Source organism: Lagenorhynchus albirostris, chromosome 1, assembly GCF_949774975.1.
Source record: "Lagenorhynchus albirostris chromosome 1, mLagAlb1.1, whole genome shotgun sequence".
In the NCBI taxonomy this organism is placed as follows: Eukaryota; Metazoa; Chordata; class Mammalia; order Artiodactyla; family Delphinidae; genus Lagenorhynchus; species Lagenorhynchus albirostris.
The window spans coordinates 73,497,106-73,514,218 of NC_083095.1; the positions used below are offsets into that span (position 1 = coordinate 73,497,106).

General features: G+C 52.4%; 2 protein-coding genes and 1 long non-coding RNA gene across 11 annotated transcripts in view; 1 reads left to right on the top strand and 2 right to left on the bottom strand.

Annotated features, from left to right (window-relative positions):
* LOC132530714 (uncharacterized) overlaps positions 1-3,681 on the bottom strand; it is a 44,360-nt gene extending 40,679 nt beyond the window's left edge. Inside the window, exon 1 of the long non-coding RNA XR_009543860.1 lies at positions 3,596-3,681. This is a non-coding gene — a long non-coding RNA (uncharacterized LOC132530714). The remainder of the gene's footprint in view (positions 1-3,595) is intronic.
* A 283-nt stretch (positions 3,682-3,964) lies between these two features.
* On the top strand, positions 3,965-7,048 carry SDR39U1 (short chain dehydrogenase/reductase family 39U member 1). 2 transcript variants are annotated; one of them, XM_060144339.1, is made up of 6 exons: positions 3,965-3,991; positions 4,299-4,405; positions 4,502-4,584; positions 4,959-5,080; positions 5,863-6,006; positions 6,281-7,048. In XM_060144339.1, the coding sequence occupies exons 1-6, from the start codon at positions 3,976-3,978 to the stop codon at positions 6,691-6,693; spliced, it is 885 nt and encodes a 294-aa protein (XP_060000322.1). In that variant the 5' UTR covers positions 3,965-3,975; the 3' UTR covers positions 6,694-7,048. The 2 variants fall into 2 exon arrangements, with proteins under 2 accessions (XP_060000322.1, XP_060000333.1); XM_060144350.1 differs by lacking the exons at positions 3,965-3,991; positions 4,502-4,584 and adding an exon at positions 4,585-4,652 and having other exon boundaries at positions 4,044-4,405.
* Positions 4,943-17,014, bottom strand: KHNYN (KH and NYN domain containing). Of its 8 annotated transcripts, none has more exons than XM_060144287.1 (8): positions 16,880-17,014; positions 15,859-16,079; positions 13,921-15,041; positions 13,632-13,762; positions 13,451-13,547; positions 10,719-10,826; positions 10,409-10,510; positions 4,943-9,869 (listed from the first exon to the last, which is right to left on the bottom strand). In XM_060144287.1, exons 2-8 carry the CDS (start codon positions 16,057-16,059, stop codon positions 9,617-9,619), a joined length of 2,013 nt encoding a protein of 670 aa, XP_060000270.1. In that variant the 5' UTR covers positions 16,060-16,079; positions 16,880-17,014; the 3' UTR covers positions 4,943-9,616. The 8 variants fall into 8 exon arrangements, 6 of the variants coding, with proteins under 6 accessions (XP_060000270.1, XP_060000259.1, XP_060000251.1 ...); XM_060144276.1 differs by lacking the exon at positions 16,880-17,014 and adding an exon at positions 16,745-16,878; XM_060144268.1 differs by lacking the exon at positions 16,880-17,014 and adding an exon at positions 16,502-16,558.
* Positions 17,015-17,113: the final 99 nt, after the last annotated feature.

Below are 17,113 nucleotides of genomic sequence, written 5' to 3' on the forward strand. Positions count from 1 at the left end.
TTCTACCCACTGATGCCAGTAGCACCACCACCAGTGCCCCAATTATGACGACGAAAAATGTCTCCAGAACATTGCCAAATGTTCCCTGGGGGAAATGTTGCCATGTTTGGTGAGGGGGGACAGACACACAGTTAGAATTGAATCTCAGATTCAACAACAACAAAAATAGTGTGTGTCCCAAAAATTTCCTGGGAAATAATTAAATTTTTTCATTGTTTATCTGATATTCAGATTTAACTAGAGGTCCTATATTTTATCTGAAATTCACCCCCAGTTGAGAATTACTGTCTTAAAGGAAAAATGATTTGATAAATTGGATTACAAGAAGGACTTCTCATCAAAAGACATCTTTAAGAGAGTGAAAAGGCAAACCACCCCGTGGAGGAAGATCCTTACAGCACATATGCCAACAAAGGGCTCACATGCAGAATTTATACATAATGCCTGTCGATCAATAAGAAAAAAAATAAGACAACCCTAAAGAAACACTGACAAGAGACTTGAACAGGAAATTCACAAAATAAGATATTCATCCAAATGGCCAATAAACATATGAAAGGTACCCAACCTTATTAGTAATCAGGAAAATACAAATTTAAACTACAATGCAACCGGGACTTCCCTGGTGGGACAGTGGTTAAGAATCCGCCTGCCAATGCAGGGGACACGGGTCTGAGCCCTGGTCCGGGAAGATCCCACATGCCGCGGAGCAACTAAGCTCCATGCGCCACAACTACTGAGCCCGCGCACCACAACTACTGAAGCCTGGGCGCCTAGAGCCCGTGCTCCACAACAAGAGAAGCCACCACAGTGAGAAGCCTGCGCACCGCAATGAAAAGTAGCCCCCGCTCATGGGAGCTAGAGAAAGCCTGCGCACAGCAATGAAGACCCAACGCAGCCAAAAATAAAATAAATAAAAATTAATTAATTTTTTAAAAAAGTCTATGGGTTCAAGTCCCAATCTAGGTTTTGGCCAGGTTCGAGTCCCAGCACGTGGGTTCAAGTCCCAAGTTCACTTCTATGTCCACAAACTCTGGGGTCTAAGGAGACTATGTTAAAAAGGGGGACCAGAGGGGTTCTAGGCTCCTTTATCTGTTGGATCTCCATGTTAGGATCTTGGTTGATTGGTTGATTGGTTGGTTGGTCCTATCATACTTTAATTAGAAACTATGTGAAATGATGATGTGAATAGCATTTAGCAAATTACATGCCAGAGCCTGAAAGAAGTTGTAAAAATCTGCCCAAGCAAAATGAAGCAGGGGGCATTCACACAGAGCTGGCATAGGGGAAGGTGCAGAGTTGCCAGCAAACCCCTCATCCTGCCCTGCCCCAGCCCACGCTGAGAGGAAGATCCCTCCCTGAGTCCTGGCTTCCTGTCCCGCCCCACAGTGATGGCCTGACCACCCAGAGGGACTGTGCTCAACTCCTTTTGCTGTTTCAGGAAGCAGCTGTGGAGGAAACTGTCCCATTTCAATGAAAGAAGTCCTTGCGATTGCTATAGACTCAGGAGGAACCCTTGTCTTCCTGAAGGGCACCAGCTGCACTTGGCCCTACACCCAGATGTGCAGACAGAAATTTCTCAGGTCTTGTTGCCTGGCTCGGATTTGAACGTTTTAACTGCCTAAGTGTCAGATGGGGGCTTCCCTGCTGGCGCAGTGGTTGAGAAGTCCGCCTGCCGATGCAGGGGACACGGGCTTGTGCCCCGGTCCGGGAAGATCCCACATGCCGCGGAGTGGCTGGGCCCGTGAGCCATGGCTGCTAAGCCTGCATGTCCGGAGCCTGTGCTCCGCAACCGGAGAGGCCACGACAGCGAGAGGCCCGCGTACCGCAAAAAAAAAACAAACCAAAAAAAAAACCCCAAAGTGTAAGATGGACTTTGAGATCTGCGAACGGTTTAACTTAACTAGATTAGTTGTCAAAGGAGAGGCTGAGGAGGAGGGAGAAGCTGACCCACCCATCTCCAAAACCCCAGAGCAAAAAGACTCTAAGGCATTACAAACCTGCTCTCCATCAGCCTCCCAGGGGAGGAGGAGTGGTTGCTGGGATCAGAGCGCTGTCCCTATGTATGTCCCCTCTTACAAGGGGCACAAAGCTCTGGAAGGGATTCCCACCTCACTTCCATGAGGATACTGATGGACCTCCACCCTCCTGAATCTGTGGTCTAAAGGCATCTGATTTAGCAGACTCTCCTCCCCCTCTCCCCACAACTCCCCACCCCCGCACTGTCCCAGGTATTGTCTCCTGTCAACCAGGCCTCTGGGTTACAAAGACTGACTGACAAAGCACAAGATAGCCTCAGTCCCAAAGCACACTTTGTTTTTGGTCTCTGGAGAGTTCTTTTATTTTCTAGCTAACTCGACAATGCATTTAAGTGAAGATGTGTTCAATTCTATCCAGCATATCCATTTGTAACGGGAGTGTTTCAGGATACATATGCCACAAAGTGTTCCTTCCACATATTTCTTTATATATATATATTTTTTAAATATTTATTTATTTGGCTGCACTGGGTCTTAGTTGCGGCATGTGGGATCTTCGTTGCTGTGTGCAGTATCTTCGTTGAGGCATGCGGGATCTTTAGTAGCAGCATGCAGATTCTTTATTTGCGGCATGCTAACTCTTAGTTGCAGCATGCATGTGGGATCTAGTTCCCTAACCAGGGATCAAACCCAGGCCCCCTGCACTGGGAGCACAGAGTCTTAACCACTGGACCACCAGGGAATTTTCCCCACATATTTTTAAAAGACCATTCCACTTGCAGTGTGTGGAACAGTTTGGAGGGAGAAAAACATGCTGAAGCAGAAATCTATTAAAGAGACTACTGCAGAAAATAGACCAAAGAGGATAATAACTTGAAGAACAGTCATGGTGGCAGAGATAGAAATACATGGATCTGGGAGATATTTAGTAAGTAAAATCAAAAGTGTTTTAGATATCCAAGAAGATATATCCAGTGGGAAGTTTTTATAGGATTCAGGAGCTCTGAGGCTCTCCTATAGTTCATAGGCGATTCGGGAAGTCTTCTTTGAAACAACTGGTAACCGAATTCACCGAGGTAGATTCTTGGGAGAAAGTGCACAATGGGAAGAAAGGAAGATCCGTAGGACCCAGCTTTGAGGAATATCAACATTGTAAGACCTTAGAGGAGGTGGAGCAAGCAACACAGACTGAATAAAGTTGGGCGAAAGACCCAGAAGAGAGTGTGGCTTTCCTTGAGGCTGAGAAAAGAGCATTTCCAAAGGAAGGGAGGAGTCAGCAAGTGTCCAGTGATACAGAGGTCAAGAAAAACGACTGAAAACTAGGCGTTAGTTTTGGTGACACGTGGGAAATTAGTGATATTGGCGAGAGGGACAATGAATGATAAAGGCAAAGCCAGATGGATGTGAAGTAGAAGTAGAAAATGGACACCACTCTTTTAAGAAGTTTGGCTATGAAGGTGAAGAGAAAGATAGGACATTAGCGGAGGAAGAGGGCTGGAGAAGGGTTATTTTAAGTCGAGGGGAACTTGAGAACGTTTAAATGCCGACAGGAAGGAGCCGGAACAGGGAGAAGAAAAGGTGAAATAATAGGCCGGGTAGAGAGAAATCCATTGTACCTCTGGACGGATTCTCTTGTACTACGTATCCACCAAACTGAAGTGACAGCCATAATTCGGAGGACTGAGCAACTTCAGGCTTTAGGTCAAAGGTTTTTTCTACACTAAAACCTTCCCTCTTCCGCCTCCTCCCCTTCTTTCCCCGCCCCCTCAGTCTATTTCCCCACCCCCCGGCCTCCTTGCCAAGATCCCCGCCTCTCCTTGCAGTGAAATATACAGCCTTCGCTACGAATTCTTCCGGGTCGCCAGGCAGGACCACGCCCAGTCCTGCCCGCCCCACAAGTGGAGGGCGCTTCCCGAAAGACGCATGCGCAGAAAGGCTGCAGTCGTCCTAGAGGTGGACTCTAAATCTTGCGCAGGCGCGTTAGGTCCTGGTCGCTATGAGGGTTCTTGTGGGTGAGGGAGGGCAGGAAGGGGGAGTGGGAGGAGGCCGGTTTATACGAAGAAAACATAGCCAGAAATTGAGGGCTAGGAGGCCGTTTCTGAGAGAGGGCACCGTCTCGTGCACAGGCAACCTGGTCTTGGCCTCAGAGCCCTAGAAGCCGAATCTCCCTAAACTCTGTGACCTGTGTCACCTCTGCAACGCGGGGAGGGGGCGAGGAGGGGAGAAGTCTGGCGTCAGATGGGAGGACACCGGAAGAGGGGGCCACGTGGGGACGGAAGGCGCCCCCGGGAGGATAAACACCTCTCATTTTCTGATCAGGTGGCGGAACGGGCTTCATTGGGACAGCCCTAACCCAGCTGCTGAAGGCCAGGGGCCACGAAGTGACGCTGGTCTCCCGAAAGCCAGGGGCCGGTCGGATCACGTGGGTATGTCCAAATTCTGGAAGCATGGGGGGTGGGGGTGGGGCCTAGTTTGGTGGCGCAGGGCGAGGGCTCGCGGGCACTGTGTGCTTTCTCCAACAGGATGAGCTCGCTACGTCGGGGCTGCCCCGCTGCGATGCCGCCGTCAATCTGGCGGGAGAGAACATCCTCAACCCTCTCCGCAGGTCAGCCGGGCCCTGAAGCTGACATCCTTCAGAGCAGAGGGAGGAGAGGGCCGACTCTGAGGATTACTGTGAGCTGTGGAGAATGGGACTGCCAGATTGAGAACTCAGCCCGTATACCGGACTGCTCGTTCCCCCACCCCCACTCCTCCACAGCCACTTGCCCTTCTTCCCGCTCAGCTGGTGGACCTTGCTCCCCACTCAGGATGCCCAAAGTAGATGTGCCTTTTCCTTCTACAGAAGAGATGGACCATTCCTCTAAGCTGCAATGCAGGGTTTTATTAGAAACGGATATGGATGGGCCCCAGGGAAAGAGAGGAAAGGAAGGGTATGTACATGTATTTAGTGGCATTTTATTTCCCCCGTTTCTCCTGCAGGTGGAATGAAGCCTTCCAAAAAGAGGTTCTCAGCAGCCGCCTGGAGACCACCCAAATGCTGGCTAGAGCCATTGCCAAAGCCCCACAATCCCCCCAGGTCTGGGTCTTAGTCACAGGTGTAGGTATGTCCCACACCACCAACCCTTAGACTAGCCAGGGAAAGGAGGGAGCACAGTGAGGAGCAGCTCAGGCCCCAGAGTGCTGGTCTTTTCCAAGCACGGGATCTACCTAGGCCCTCATTCCATGCATATTTCTCCTGACTTTTGTGTACTTTCACTGAGAAATGGGGACCTCAGAGAAAGTGAAGGCAGTGGCAGTGCTCCCAGTGCCAGGGAAAGTCCCACCTACTTCCAGGTCCCTTATTTCTTATAGCACAGTTCTTTAGGAACAGAATTCTTGATTCTTGTATTTTACCTTTGGGACCAAATAACAAATACACACACACACACACACACACACACACACACACACACACACAAGCCACTATTCTAAGTGATTTGCACATATTACATTTAATCCTTACAAGAAACCTATGCAGTAGGTACTATTATTCCCATTTTAAAGATGCAAAAATTCTGCACAGAGACGTTATGTAACTTGCCTTTAGTCAGAGTTAATAAATGGTGGAGCTGAGATTAAAACTCAGGCAGTCTGGCACCCAAGTCTTTATTCTTAGCTTCTCACTCTAGCACCTCAGCTTAGCCCCATAACGAAAAATAAGAATGACTCCAGGGCCGGAACAGGTCAGCTCATGGAGAAGATCAAGGGGAAAATATCCATGGCTCTGAGTTCCCGTGGGGAGATCCCAAGGGCCAAGGAGGGTGAGGCCAAGGGGAGCCTTGACTGCAAAGGGCCAGACAGGACCAAGGACACGCAGAGCAAACAAGTGCTGTTCCACCGGCAGCTTACTACCAGCCCAGCCTGACTGCCGAGTACGATGAGGACAGCCCAGGAGGGGATTTTGACTTTTTCTCCAACCTTGTAACCAAATGGGAAGCTGCAGCGAGGCTTCCTGGAGATTCTACACGCCAAGTGGTGGTGCGCTCCGGTGAGAACCAGGGCCCTGGGTATCAGACAGGGTTGGAATGCCTTCTCTGGGCTGGGAGGGTGGGGGGATAAGGGGAGCTGGGCTTACAGAGGATGCCTCCACTTCTAGCTAACCTACAGGTGGGAGGGCGGGACATCCCAAAGAGAGCCACACCCCTTGCCTGCCACAGAGCAGTCAGCATGGGGAAAAGGTGAGGAAGGGGAAGCAGGGAGGAACAGTGGGACTGCCTGGAGGCTAAAGGGCCTTCCTGTACCGTCCTTCTTGCCCGCTCTAGGGGTTGTGCTTGGCCGTGGAGGCGGTGCCATTGGTCACATGCTGCTGCCCTTCCGCCTGGGCCTGGGGGGCCCCATCGGCTCAGGCCACCAGTTCTTCCCCTGGATTCACATCAGAGACTTGGCAGGAATCCTAGCCCACGCCCTTGAAGCAAGCCACGTGCAAGGGGTCCTGAACGGAGTGGCTCCAGCCTCCTCCACTACCAACGCTGAATTTGCCCGGGCCTTGGGCGCAGCCCTGGGCCGCCCAGCCCTCATCCCTCTCCCCAGCACGGTGGTACAAGCTGTCTTTGGGCGAGAACGTGCCGTCATGCTGCTGGAGGGCCAGAAGGTAGTCCCAAGGCGGACACTGGCTGCTGGCTACCAGTATTCCTTCCCAGAGCTGGGGGCCGCCTTGAAGGAAGTCATAGCCTAGGTGGGGGAGGCTCAAGGAAGGGCCTGAGGCCTGTCCCTCAGCGGGGGCTTTCCTAATGAGAAACTATGAGCTCAGGTTCTCCTCTGCTTAAAACCTGAACCATCTGGTTCTTAGGGAGTCCTCTTTCTTTCTCATTGTCCTGTTGCCTCACCTTATTTAACTGAGAGACTGTCCGCTGTTTCAAGGCTGCAGTCTCATCGAGTTGGGACCTTAACCTCTTCAACTGCTCCTAAATAAATTCCCAAGTTTGGTTTCCCTGCATGTCCTGTTCCTGGCCCATTTCTCCTTTTTGCTGTGTAGAGAATGTTCCGCAGTTTAGGCAATAAAGGTAAATTATCTCACTAGCTTCAGCTCATCTCTTTGGCCTAGGTTCTGAAATTTATTTCAAGGAGTGCCATCCTAGGAGACCCTTTACTTTACATGGGGTTTTGAAAGTTATAATGTGCAACATCTCCCTTCTTGGTCCCTCCATTGCCAAAAGAGTTGGCAACAAATTTGAGGCACGAGGTTATGACAAAGGTAGAGGCAAGAAGAATGGTGATCCATTTCCAGTGGGCTCTGTGGTCACCCTGCATACTTGTTTCACGCAGTGCCATCAGGATGCCAGCAGAGGAAGGGACAAGGTCCAAGTCCAGGACAGCCTTCAGTCTGTCACTGAACAGCAGTGAATTGATAAAGCAATCACACACTGGCCCCAGTTCATCAGGCTGCAGCAGGACAAAGCTGTGCAAAGCTTAGGACTGTCAAAAGATAAGGACTTGCCTCTCATCTGACTGGGACCACTTAAGTCAACCAGGATCCCTAGCACAAAAGGGCAGAAGATACCTCAAGCCCACTGCATACCCACCAGCATTGAAAGTGAAAGGTACAAGGAACCTATCAAAAGTTACAAACTCAATCCTTTCAGGGAAAAAGCGTCCCAAGTATTCATCAAGGAGCCTCCCCCTTTTTCTCGACCCTGGTTTCTGCCACAGTTTAACCAGAAGCAGTTCCCCTAGCCCCCAATTCAGGCCATATTAACCAATCTCCTTTCTCCTGAGGAGACTACAGGTTGTCCTTGAATCACTGTTACCACCCCGACTAGCCTCTCCAACTCGCCTGCCCCCAGCCCAGCTCAGTGCAGTGTAGTGGTGGACCTCACCAATGGGGAGGGGCAAAGACCCTGGGACTCTAGGACCCTCTCTATCATCATTCAGCTCCACGTGCTAGTTGCTGATACAAGGATCTGGGGTGATTTCAACTCCCTGTGCCACTCAGGGAACAGAAGTCAGCCTAAAAAGAGGGCCATGTCCAGGGACTTGCTGCAGGGCCCAGACAGCACAGAATCCAGGAACACCTGTCTCACTTCTTTATCTGGTTTTGGACTCTTTAGGAAGTTGACTGGCTCTGTACTGTTCCCGATGGAATGACTGGCCTCAAAGGTAGAAGTAACAGAAAAGCATATTTGGGGATGCACTAAAGGAAGGACTGCCTAGTACTGTCCACGGATGGATGTGCTGCCTCGGAGGTAGTAAATTCCCTGGTACAGGAGGATTTCAAGCAGATACAGGACAATGACCTGTAGGAATCAAGGAGGAAAGAGAATGTCCTGAGGTGACAGCAGCTGGTCTGGTGGCCAGTCAAGTACCTTCTGACTCTGATTCTTCAATTTTCATTTTCCAGATTGGTTCCTCTAGATACAAACTCTATAAACCCTCCCATCCGCATACACGCACACACGGAGCAGAAGTGGGTCTCGCTTTATGCAACATATATGTTCTGTAAAGAAGATGCTAGGGTCAGGTCACATGAACGTTTTGCTCGCAGAACATGGCTTCACTGGTTTGGTGACTACTCAACGCTCGAGCAAGTGCATCAACTGGGGACTGCGGACTTTCTGACACATTCGTTCAACTGTAAACAAACACCTGAATGCAACAGGAGAGCTGCCATTGATAGGAAGGAACCCTGAGAGTTTTCTGGTAATGCAAACAGTCACCCCTAATTAACCGTTTTGTAAATGTGGATTTGGCGGGGGAGGGGGGTTGCCCAAAAGGGACGCAGCCATTATAGGGCTCATTATACTGAGGATGCAGTGTTAAAACATCTAGGGCACAGGTCCTGGGGACAGAGGACCCTCAGCTCTCTAAAAGTGAGGTTTTGGTTAGGAAGCCTGTGCAACCACAGACAGACACACCTGAGGCTTGGTCCAAGTACCTTTCCTCCAAGGAGCTTTCCTCCACGTTCTCATCTCTCCTCCCAACAGGCTTTTTTACCCCTGACTTGTAGGCGGAAGTAAAGACCAAGATCAATCAAGGTCACAGGCAGGCATAGCTGAGACCAGAAGCCAAGTCTCCCTCTGCCTTCTCCACCAGCTCCCCGCTGCCCCACTGTGACCCAGACCCCATAACACTAGCCTTTCCAGGGCCCAGCATTCCCTTTGATGCGCCCAGGAGCCCAGCCAGGCCTGGGACTCGTCCTGTCCTCTGGCCATCAGAGCAGCAGCCAGGAGGAGGAAAGGCTTAGCTTCCTGGCCACCTGTTCTACATTCCCCTCCCACCCACCCTAGCCTCCATCCCCAGCTCAGCGTGGAGGGGCCGACAGTCCCCATCTCCGTGACCCACCCTTCCCAGCAGCCCCCATTCCCTACAGAAACCCTGCATAAAGCAAGGTTAAGAAGTTAAGGCTGAGTAGAACCTCCTGAGAGCTGGTTGAGGTCCTGACTCAAGGTGAGATCAGGTCACCTTACAGACCTGTCCCCAAAGTGCCCCAGGCAAGAGCATTCCCCACACACGAATGCACTTCCTTGGTGCTTCCCTGACACAAAGCACCAACTCAGGGTGAGACTGGGTCAGGGTCTGAGCAGCAGAGGGACCCTCACAGAATAAGCTGAGCTGGATGAGGCTGGAGCTGACGGGGTGGCAGTCACTCAGACAGGTGAGGCTCAAAAGTTGAGACTGAGCAGGGCCTCAGAGAGCTGGTTGATGTCCCGGCAGTACGGCTCCCGCTGCAGGATGAAGTCCACCTTGTGATCCTGGCCCCAAAACACCTCCAGCAGTTGGCGCCGGAGCCGCTCTGTCTCCCGCGTCTTCCGAATGCCACCACTGCCCTTCTCCTCTTCTTTTCTCCCCTGCTGCTGATTACTGTGTTCTGTGAAGCCCCTGGCAGAATGCTGCGCCTTAGAAGACCCCTGTGCCCTGGGAAGAAGCAGAGGGAACAGGAAGAACTGATGAGCATCCTCGAGGGAGGTGAGAGCCCAGTGGGCCTCCCTGCTCTCCACTCCCAGTCAACTGCCCTGCCTAGTCTGGGCTCTGGGGAGTGACCCTGAAGTTCCAGAAACTGACCACTGAGGGGCAGTATCAACCCACTTCTGAAGGGAAGATGGCCTGTTCCTTTGGAACCTGGAAGGTGAACCTGCCACTATCTACTTCTAGTCTAATAAATTAATCACTTTATGTCCAACAGAGGGCATGCTCAATGCAGCTGGCTATAAGTAAAAGCAAGCACCTTCCAAATAACTCCGTCCAACACACTGATTAGGGAAAACAGGAAACAGGAGCTTCCCTCCCAGCCAGGAGGGTCTCAGTCAGGATTCCTTGGGCCAAGCCCAAGGCAACTTGAACTACTACAGAATAAAGCTGGCCCAGATTGAGGTCATTCTTCCCCCAATTCTCCAGGCCTGCAAGGCTCCTGCAGAGCAAAAGCTAGGGCTGCCTAGGAGAGTCTGAGGCATTACCTGACCGGCTTCTTCAGGAACTCATCCAGTGTAGGGCCATTTCGCCCCAGTGGGTCATCAGGCACCATGAAGAGGTTTCCCACGAAGGTGAAGGGCAGCAGGCTGGATGGGCACAGAGAATGTGTGGTCACTGAGGGGTCTTTGCCCACCTCCCGGACAGTTAAGACCAACACCATCAGAAGCTGCCAGCTACCATCCTTCGCAAAGCAACGTCAGCCCCTTCCCAGAGTCCTCACCCGGTGGCAGAGCAGAGCTGGTTTTAGAGAAAGGTCTGAGTCCGTGCCCTGTGCTCAGGGGAGGGCTCCCTCACCGCTCTCTAATGATTGCCATCCACTTCTCAGACTCCTCTGCCAGGTCCCGGAACTGGTCATTGGAGACAATGATCCCATCGGTCTCTTCAGCCAGCTTCACCATGAACCTGTCACGAAAACCACGGCCGCCATATTGGGACTCTCCAAGGTCCCAACCCCAAAGAGCGTTATCGACTCCCGTGACCCACTTCCGGTGATGGAGTTCTGGCCCCCTCACCTTGATCCAGCCCCCAGGTGACTGACTGCATACAGGTGCCACGGGTTAGAAAGGAAACTCATGAAAGATGAATCCATCGTGGTTCCCCAATAGCATCCCCTCAAGTCACCACAATCCTCCACTCAACACTTTGTGCCTCATTAGCGTGAAATAGAAAGATCTGGCTCTGGCTCTGTCTTCTTCCACCGTGCCCCCATGAATCAGTCACAGATCCATCACGCTTCTCCTCTGAAAGGCTTTCCACTCTGCTTCCTTCTTTTCCAGTCCCACCATTACCATCTGAGCTACCTGGACATTACAAGCATGGTACTACTGCATAGCCTCCTGATGAGGGGGTCCCCTGCCCCCAGCCACTTACCACCCTCCAGTCTCTCCTGACCTCCCCCAAGAGAATATGCTCTTCCTACACAAAAGTCTTCCAAACTTGCCCTTTATCTACCGAATATTTCCACATGCCCAGGCCTGGCAGCCAAGGCCATCTAGAACCCAGCTCCAAGCCACTCTTATGGCCTTATCTCACCCCATACTCCCTGCTGTACTCAGCTCCTGCCAAAATCAATGATCAGATTACACCCTGTTCTTCAAACATGCCCCGTGCTGTCCGACTTCCATCTTTCTCGAATTATTCCCTCCATCTGGAAGGTGCTTCCCCAACCTCACTGATGAACGGAACCACCAGGGGAACTTTAAAAAAATAGATGCCTGGGCCCCACTTTAGTAATTCTGATTCCACAGGACTGGGGTAGGACTCATGAGGTGAGTCCTTTTTAACAGGTTTAAAACCTAGAGCTCCAACGCATCCCATGTCCTTGTCGATCAATCAACAGAAGCTCTCAAAGCTTTCTCTTCCCACAAAACCCCAGCCAGAAGGGGGATCCCTTTCCTCTCCATTCTGTACTGTTGGTTTACATTTTCTTTGGGCTCTTTGAAGTCGAGAATCAGGTCTTCCCTGATTCCCTGCATTCCTGCTTCCTTCGGCAGGCCACGCACCTAGTACTAAGCAGGCAGTCAGTATTTGAAAGACATTGTGGTATAGAGGGGACTAGTAATCAGGATTCGGTGTGACAGGTGTCTGGTTCTGAGTTTCTGTCTGGGAAACAAATTAAGAAGATGACATAAAAATGTATATGGTATCATATAAGGTACAAAAGGTATTTTCAAGTTAAGCATATTTTACTATTATCACATTACATCATACGTTGTTCCGCAGTATTCAGTAGGCCTGTGCTACGTGCCACTGTGTTTTTCACTGTAACTAGGCAAAATTCCAAATTCATATTGTGCTGTCTGCCTATCAGGACGTACACCACTGTACAGACATGTGCCTTCAAAATTTATTACAACTGACTCAACCTTCAGTTTTAACTGTGTCAGTGCTGGCGTGTAAAGAAGATTCCATAGCGCAGATAACCTGTGAAATCTAGACATAAAACAGAATAGCATCGGGAGAACGTGAACTTTTTGTAGAATACCATTTTCCTGTTAGGGAGTAAGAGCTAAGTATTTGAAAAAACAAAATATATAATCACTTCAGTTTGGAAACTTGTTTTTAATTTAAAACCGAAAATCCTAGAGAATAAAGAACTTGTCACTAGTTTTTTTAAATCGGTTAGTTAGCTTTTAAAATCCGCCCATCTCCCACACTGTGTGCACACTGGGGAGGGAATGTGCCCCGCGTTTTTCAGTTAAACCAGCTAGCAGCTTTAAGTTCTCATTTTCCCTTTGCTACTTCATAGCCTTTGCCAAGAAAATTAACTACTCTGACCCTCCGTCTCCACTTCCGTACAAGAGGTAGGCCCTCTGCCACACTTGATTGGATCCATGAAAAACTAAGGAACATCACTGCCCTCCTGCCCAGCACCTTGAGTGAGACAAACACATACCTTAGCTTCTTTTGACATTCACAAGGAGGATGAATAAATGGAAGAGGACCTTGAGACAAAGAGATTAATCCACTAAGAGACTCCACAGTCAATGACTGTGCAACCTGGGACTCAAATCCAGACCTGCAAATTCTAAGACCAGTGATCTTTCACTGTCTTTTATTATACCATGTTTTGTACAGTCTTACTATGCATGGAATGTGTTTTTTCATTTATCGTTATTTTGAACATTGATTCTGGTTTTTCCAGAAGGTTGGGGAATTTCTCTATGTGTTTGGACATCTAGGTTGTAAGAGGCATTTGTCAGCTATTCACGTCATTGGCTTTCCCATCTTTCCATTAAACCAGTATTTTCTAGACAGTAAGGCACTGTGTAAATATGAGGCATCCTTTAGTTTGATGAGTGAAAAGTGAAGGATGAGTGGACAAACAGAGCTGTCCACCATCCATCTCATCCTGCCTGCGGGGCAGGTTTACCTCCCCAGTCATAGGGGCACGCGGAGGAGAACTGACCCTTGTCCCACGACTCAGGCTTACAGACAGTGTGAAGGGTCAGGAGCTTCTGTCTCTCCCTCAGTCTCCCACTTGGCTCCTTGAATGTCCAGCCTGTGACCAAGAAAGAAGCAAGTACCTGTCGTCATAGGAAGAGATCCTCTTGCCATCCAAGACCCGGGAGGGAGTGAGGGAGAGCAGGCTGAGGGAATACAGCTTGTGCAGGAAGTGACTCTCTAGAGAAAGAGAAGCAGAATGGGGTTATCCTCAAGGTGGAAGCAGGGCCCATCCCCGGACACAAAAGACCAGTCCCAACTCACCTCTGACCTTGGAGTCCCTACTGAAACGCCACTGAGGCACAAAGACAGTTATGTCGCGGTGGCCACGGTCCCAGAAGTACTGCACAGCAATGGCAATGCCCCGGCTGGAGAAGTAGTGCTGGAGGCCATGCCTGCAGTGGAAAGGGGTCAGCATTCTGGGACCCCCAGGGGGGCCTGGCAGCCTGGCTCTACTGCCCCCCACTTCGCACATATCCCCAAGGTGAATGCAACTGCCCATCTCGTCATCTCATCCCCCTCCCCAGGACGCTCAGCCCCACCAGGTACTCACACCATGGCCACGTTGCTGCCATCGATGACAATATGGCGAAGGTCTGGCTTGCCTGGCACATTGGCAAGGCACAGGGTGAAAGGGTCCTGGAGGGCCTCCTGGAAACGCTGTGTGCCAGTCACCAAATTACCCCCCCGGGTGCCTCGTTTCCACGGAGACCCCCGACCTCGAGCCACGACCTGCTGCTTGTCTGCCCTGTCTCCTCTGTCCCCTCGATCTCCGCAGTGCCAAGGGGGTTCAGGCGCCGGTGGGGGGCTGGGCACTCTTGGAGGTGAGGCTTCCCCATTATGGAGCCGCTGCAGGAGGGAGGCTCCCCGGGGCTGGGCTGCCTTCTGACAGGGGCCCTGGGTGCCAGGAGGGGCGCCCTGGACCCAGAACCTTCCTCTTTCCTGAGGCACCCCCTCCTTCCCCAGGGCCTTCCCTTTCAGAGGCACTGCCTGCCCTGCCTCTCCTCCTCCTGACTGTGGCCTGAAGGCCACTTGTCTCTCCGAGGCCTCTTCCCCGGGCCACTCCTTCCACCCCAAATCCATCTCCCTGGGACCACCGTGCTTTGTCCCCTCCTTCTCCATAGCACATCTCTCTCCCCGTGACTCCTGCCACCCTGCAGGTCCTGTGTCCAGAGACTCCCTGCTGTCACTCAGGGGACTCCTGACTCCCTGGTGCTGAGCACCCAGCAGACCTGGGCTCCCCCACTCCCAGGACGGGAATGCTTGGGGCCCCTGCCCCCTGGATGCCTCTTGCACCAGGCTCAGCAGTTCTTCCTGGACAGCAAGGGGCAGCTGCAGCAGGGCCTCTGTGTGGGCATCCCCCCGGGACTGCAGCAGAGAAGAGAATTCTCTCAGCACTCCAGCACAGTGGGAGGCTCCAGGGGATGGCCCCAGCCGAAAGTCCCAGCTCAGCCGCTCCACCAGCTCCTCCACTCGGCTCTGGACCATGACAAAGGCCTCGGTCAGGCCGCTGACCATCAGCGAGCCGGGCGCCCCCGGCACCAGGTGGGCTGATGTGCTCCAAGTCAGGCAATCAAGGAAGAAGCCCTGGGCTCCCAGAAAGATGCAGTGCAGTTTGGGTGGGTAATGAATTTCATTCTGTAGCTCTGGGCTGCAGAGACCCTTCAGGTACTCCTGGGGGAAAAGGTGGGGAGGGGAGGTAGGAAAAAAAAAAAGAGACTGCTGGAATCCTAAGTGGCCCAATAGCTCCTTCGGGGCCGCTGCTCTCCTCTGAGCTCCAGGATGCCTGAGGAGAGCTATGGAGCCCTACAGATCCTGAAAAACGTGGTGGTTAAGAGGGGAGCGAGAAACTCACCTCTTTGCCTTTTCAGTTGACAGCCCGTGGCTGAATTTCCATTTAGAACTTGCCTCAACTTAAGAAACTGTTATAATTAATTGGTTAAAAGGCTGTCTCTTCTAAACATTTATGTGTGTGTATGCGTGTTGTATATTTCCATCATAACAATCATCATTGACAACTTTTACCGAACTCACGCTTTACATGCTTTATCTAAGTCACAATAAGTTCAGTGAGGTGGGTACTGTTATTATTCACATTTTATAGATAAGGAAACAAACTAGGACCACAAGGATGGTATTTGGTCCTGCCTTACTGTAAGTCCTGACTAACTCCAAAGGAATCAGTGTGGCCTCCCACCCCACAGTGAATTCCTTGGTGGAGCCTGCCTGCCCAACCAAATTATCTCTTCTCCCCCAGAGAGTAAAAACTGATTTGAACTGAGTCACTAATCTCCAAGCCCTGGCAGAATCTGGGTCATCGCAGCAGAAATGAAACCAAAACTCTTGACAAATAGAGAGTTTGGAAGTTCCTCAAAGCTCAGGGCCAGTGAGACAAGCAAAGAGTGGAGATCCTCCCCAGCCCCTCCTCTCTTCTGCCTCCTCGGGGGAGGGAGTCATTGTTTTCCCAGAAGGGTCAGGGAGAGGTGTTCACCTTGGCTCTGCTGGCGTTCTCCTTGGGGCCCTCCAGCTGCAGCCAGATGTGAGGGTTCTCAGGACAGTCCTTCGGGAGGACGCTCATCCCCACCCTGAAGATGCGCTCCACATAGGGTTGCTGTTCCCGCACCTTGTCCTCAGCCTCCGCAGACACCGCAAAACGGTCAGGGGACGGGGAGCCAGCCCCCCAGGTAGGCATGGCTCCTTGGCCGCCCAGCCCTGGAAGGAGGGAAAGCAGTTCAGAGCCTCAATGTCCCCTCAGCCCAAATTTGGTCTCCTGGCCTACACCAGCTATCAACAGGTCGCACCTAGTTACCAAACTGGTAAACCCAAGAGGTAACCAGCACTTCAGTCCAGCCTGGGGATAGGGAGGGAATGTCAGATTATCTGGACACAAGGGCCTTCTCTCCGGAGACAAGTCATGGATAAACAAGGAAGGCTGTCTCTCTGGGATGGGTGTGTGGCCTTTGGAAAATGACCACAGCCCTGAGCAGGAAGCGGGGGCGGGGCGGCGGGGGGGGGGGGGGAGATCCAGCTGGGTCTGGAGGCCAGAAGGTGGGGACAGGTGACGAAAGAGTCCCTCTCCTCCGGGTCTCTGCAATCTCCGAGTCCAAGACGGCCTCTTAAAGATGAATCCTCACCAGGGCTTGAACTGGGCTGTCCTCTGGGTCCCTTGTCAGCCATTTCCAAGGTTCTAGCCACTCCCACCCCTCCCCCTTCCTCCGCAGTCTGCTACACCCCTCGGTCGGGCCACGAGCCCCACGCGGGGCCCAGGGGTCGGACCGGGCCCCGCCCATAGCCGCTGGCGGCTGCCGCCCTCCGACTGCGCTCTGCACTGCGGCCTCTGGCTCCCGCGGCCCGGGCGCGGGGGAGAGCGCGCCTACCCGCCTCGCCGCCCGCTGCGGCCTCAGTCCCGCCGGCGCCGCTCGGTGCCCGCCGGCCCCAGCTTCGCCCGCGCCCCCGGCCCAGGGAAGAAAGGCGGGGGGCCCGAATCTGGGCGGGCCTTCCCGATTCCTCACCCAACGGGGACCTCTCTTCCCCACATCACGAACAGTTTTTTGAGTCACTTCCTGGCCGGGGGCGGAGTCAGCTGGGCCCCTCCCGGGGCTGGGCCTGCACCGAGCCCCGGCGCGCGCCCGCCCCCGCCAGCTGCAGGCTGCTCTCCGCCGGCGGCCGGAGCCTCGGCCCGGGCCCAGGCCCCAGCCGGGTCCCCGCCCCCGGCCCCGCCCACAGCCTACTCGTCCCCCCACCCC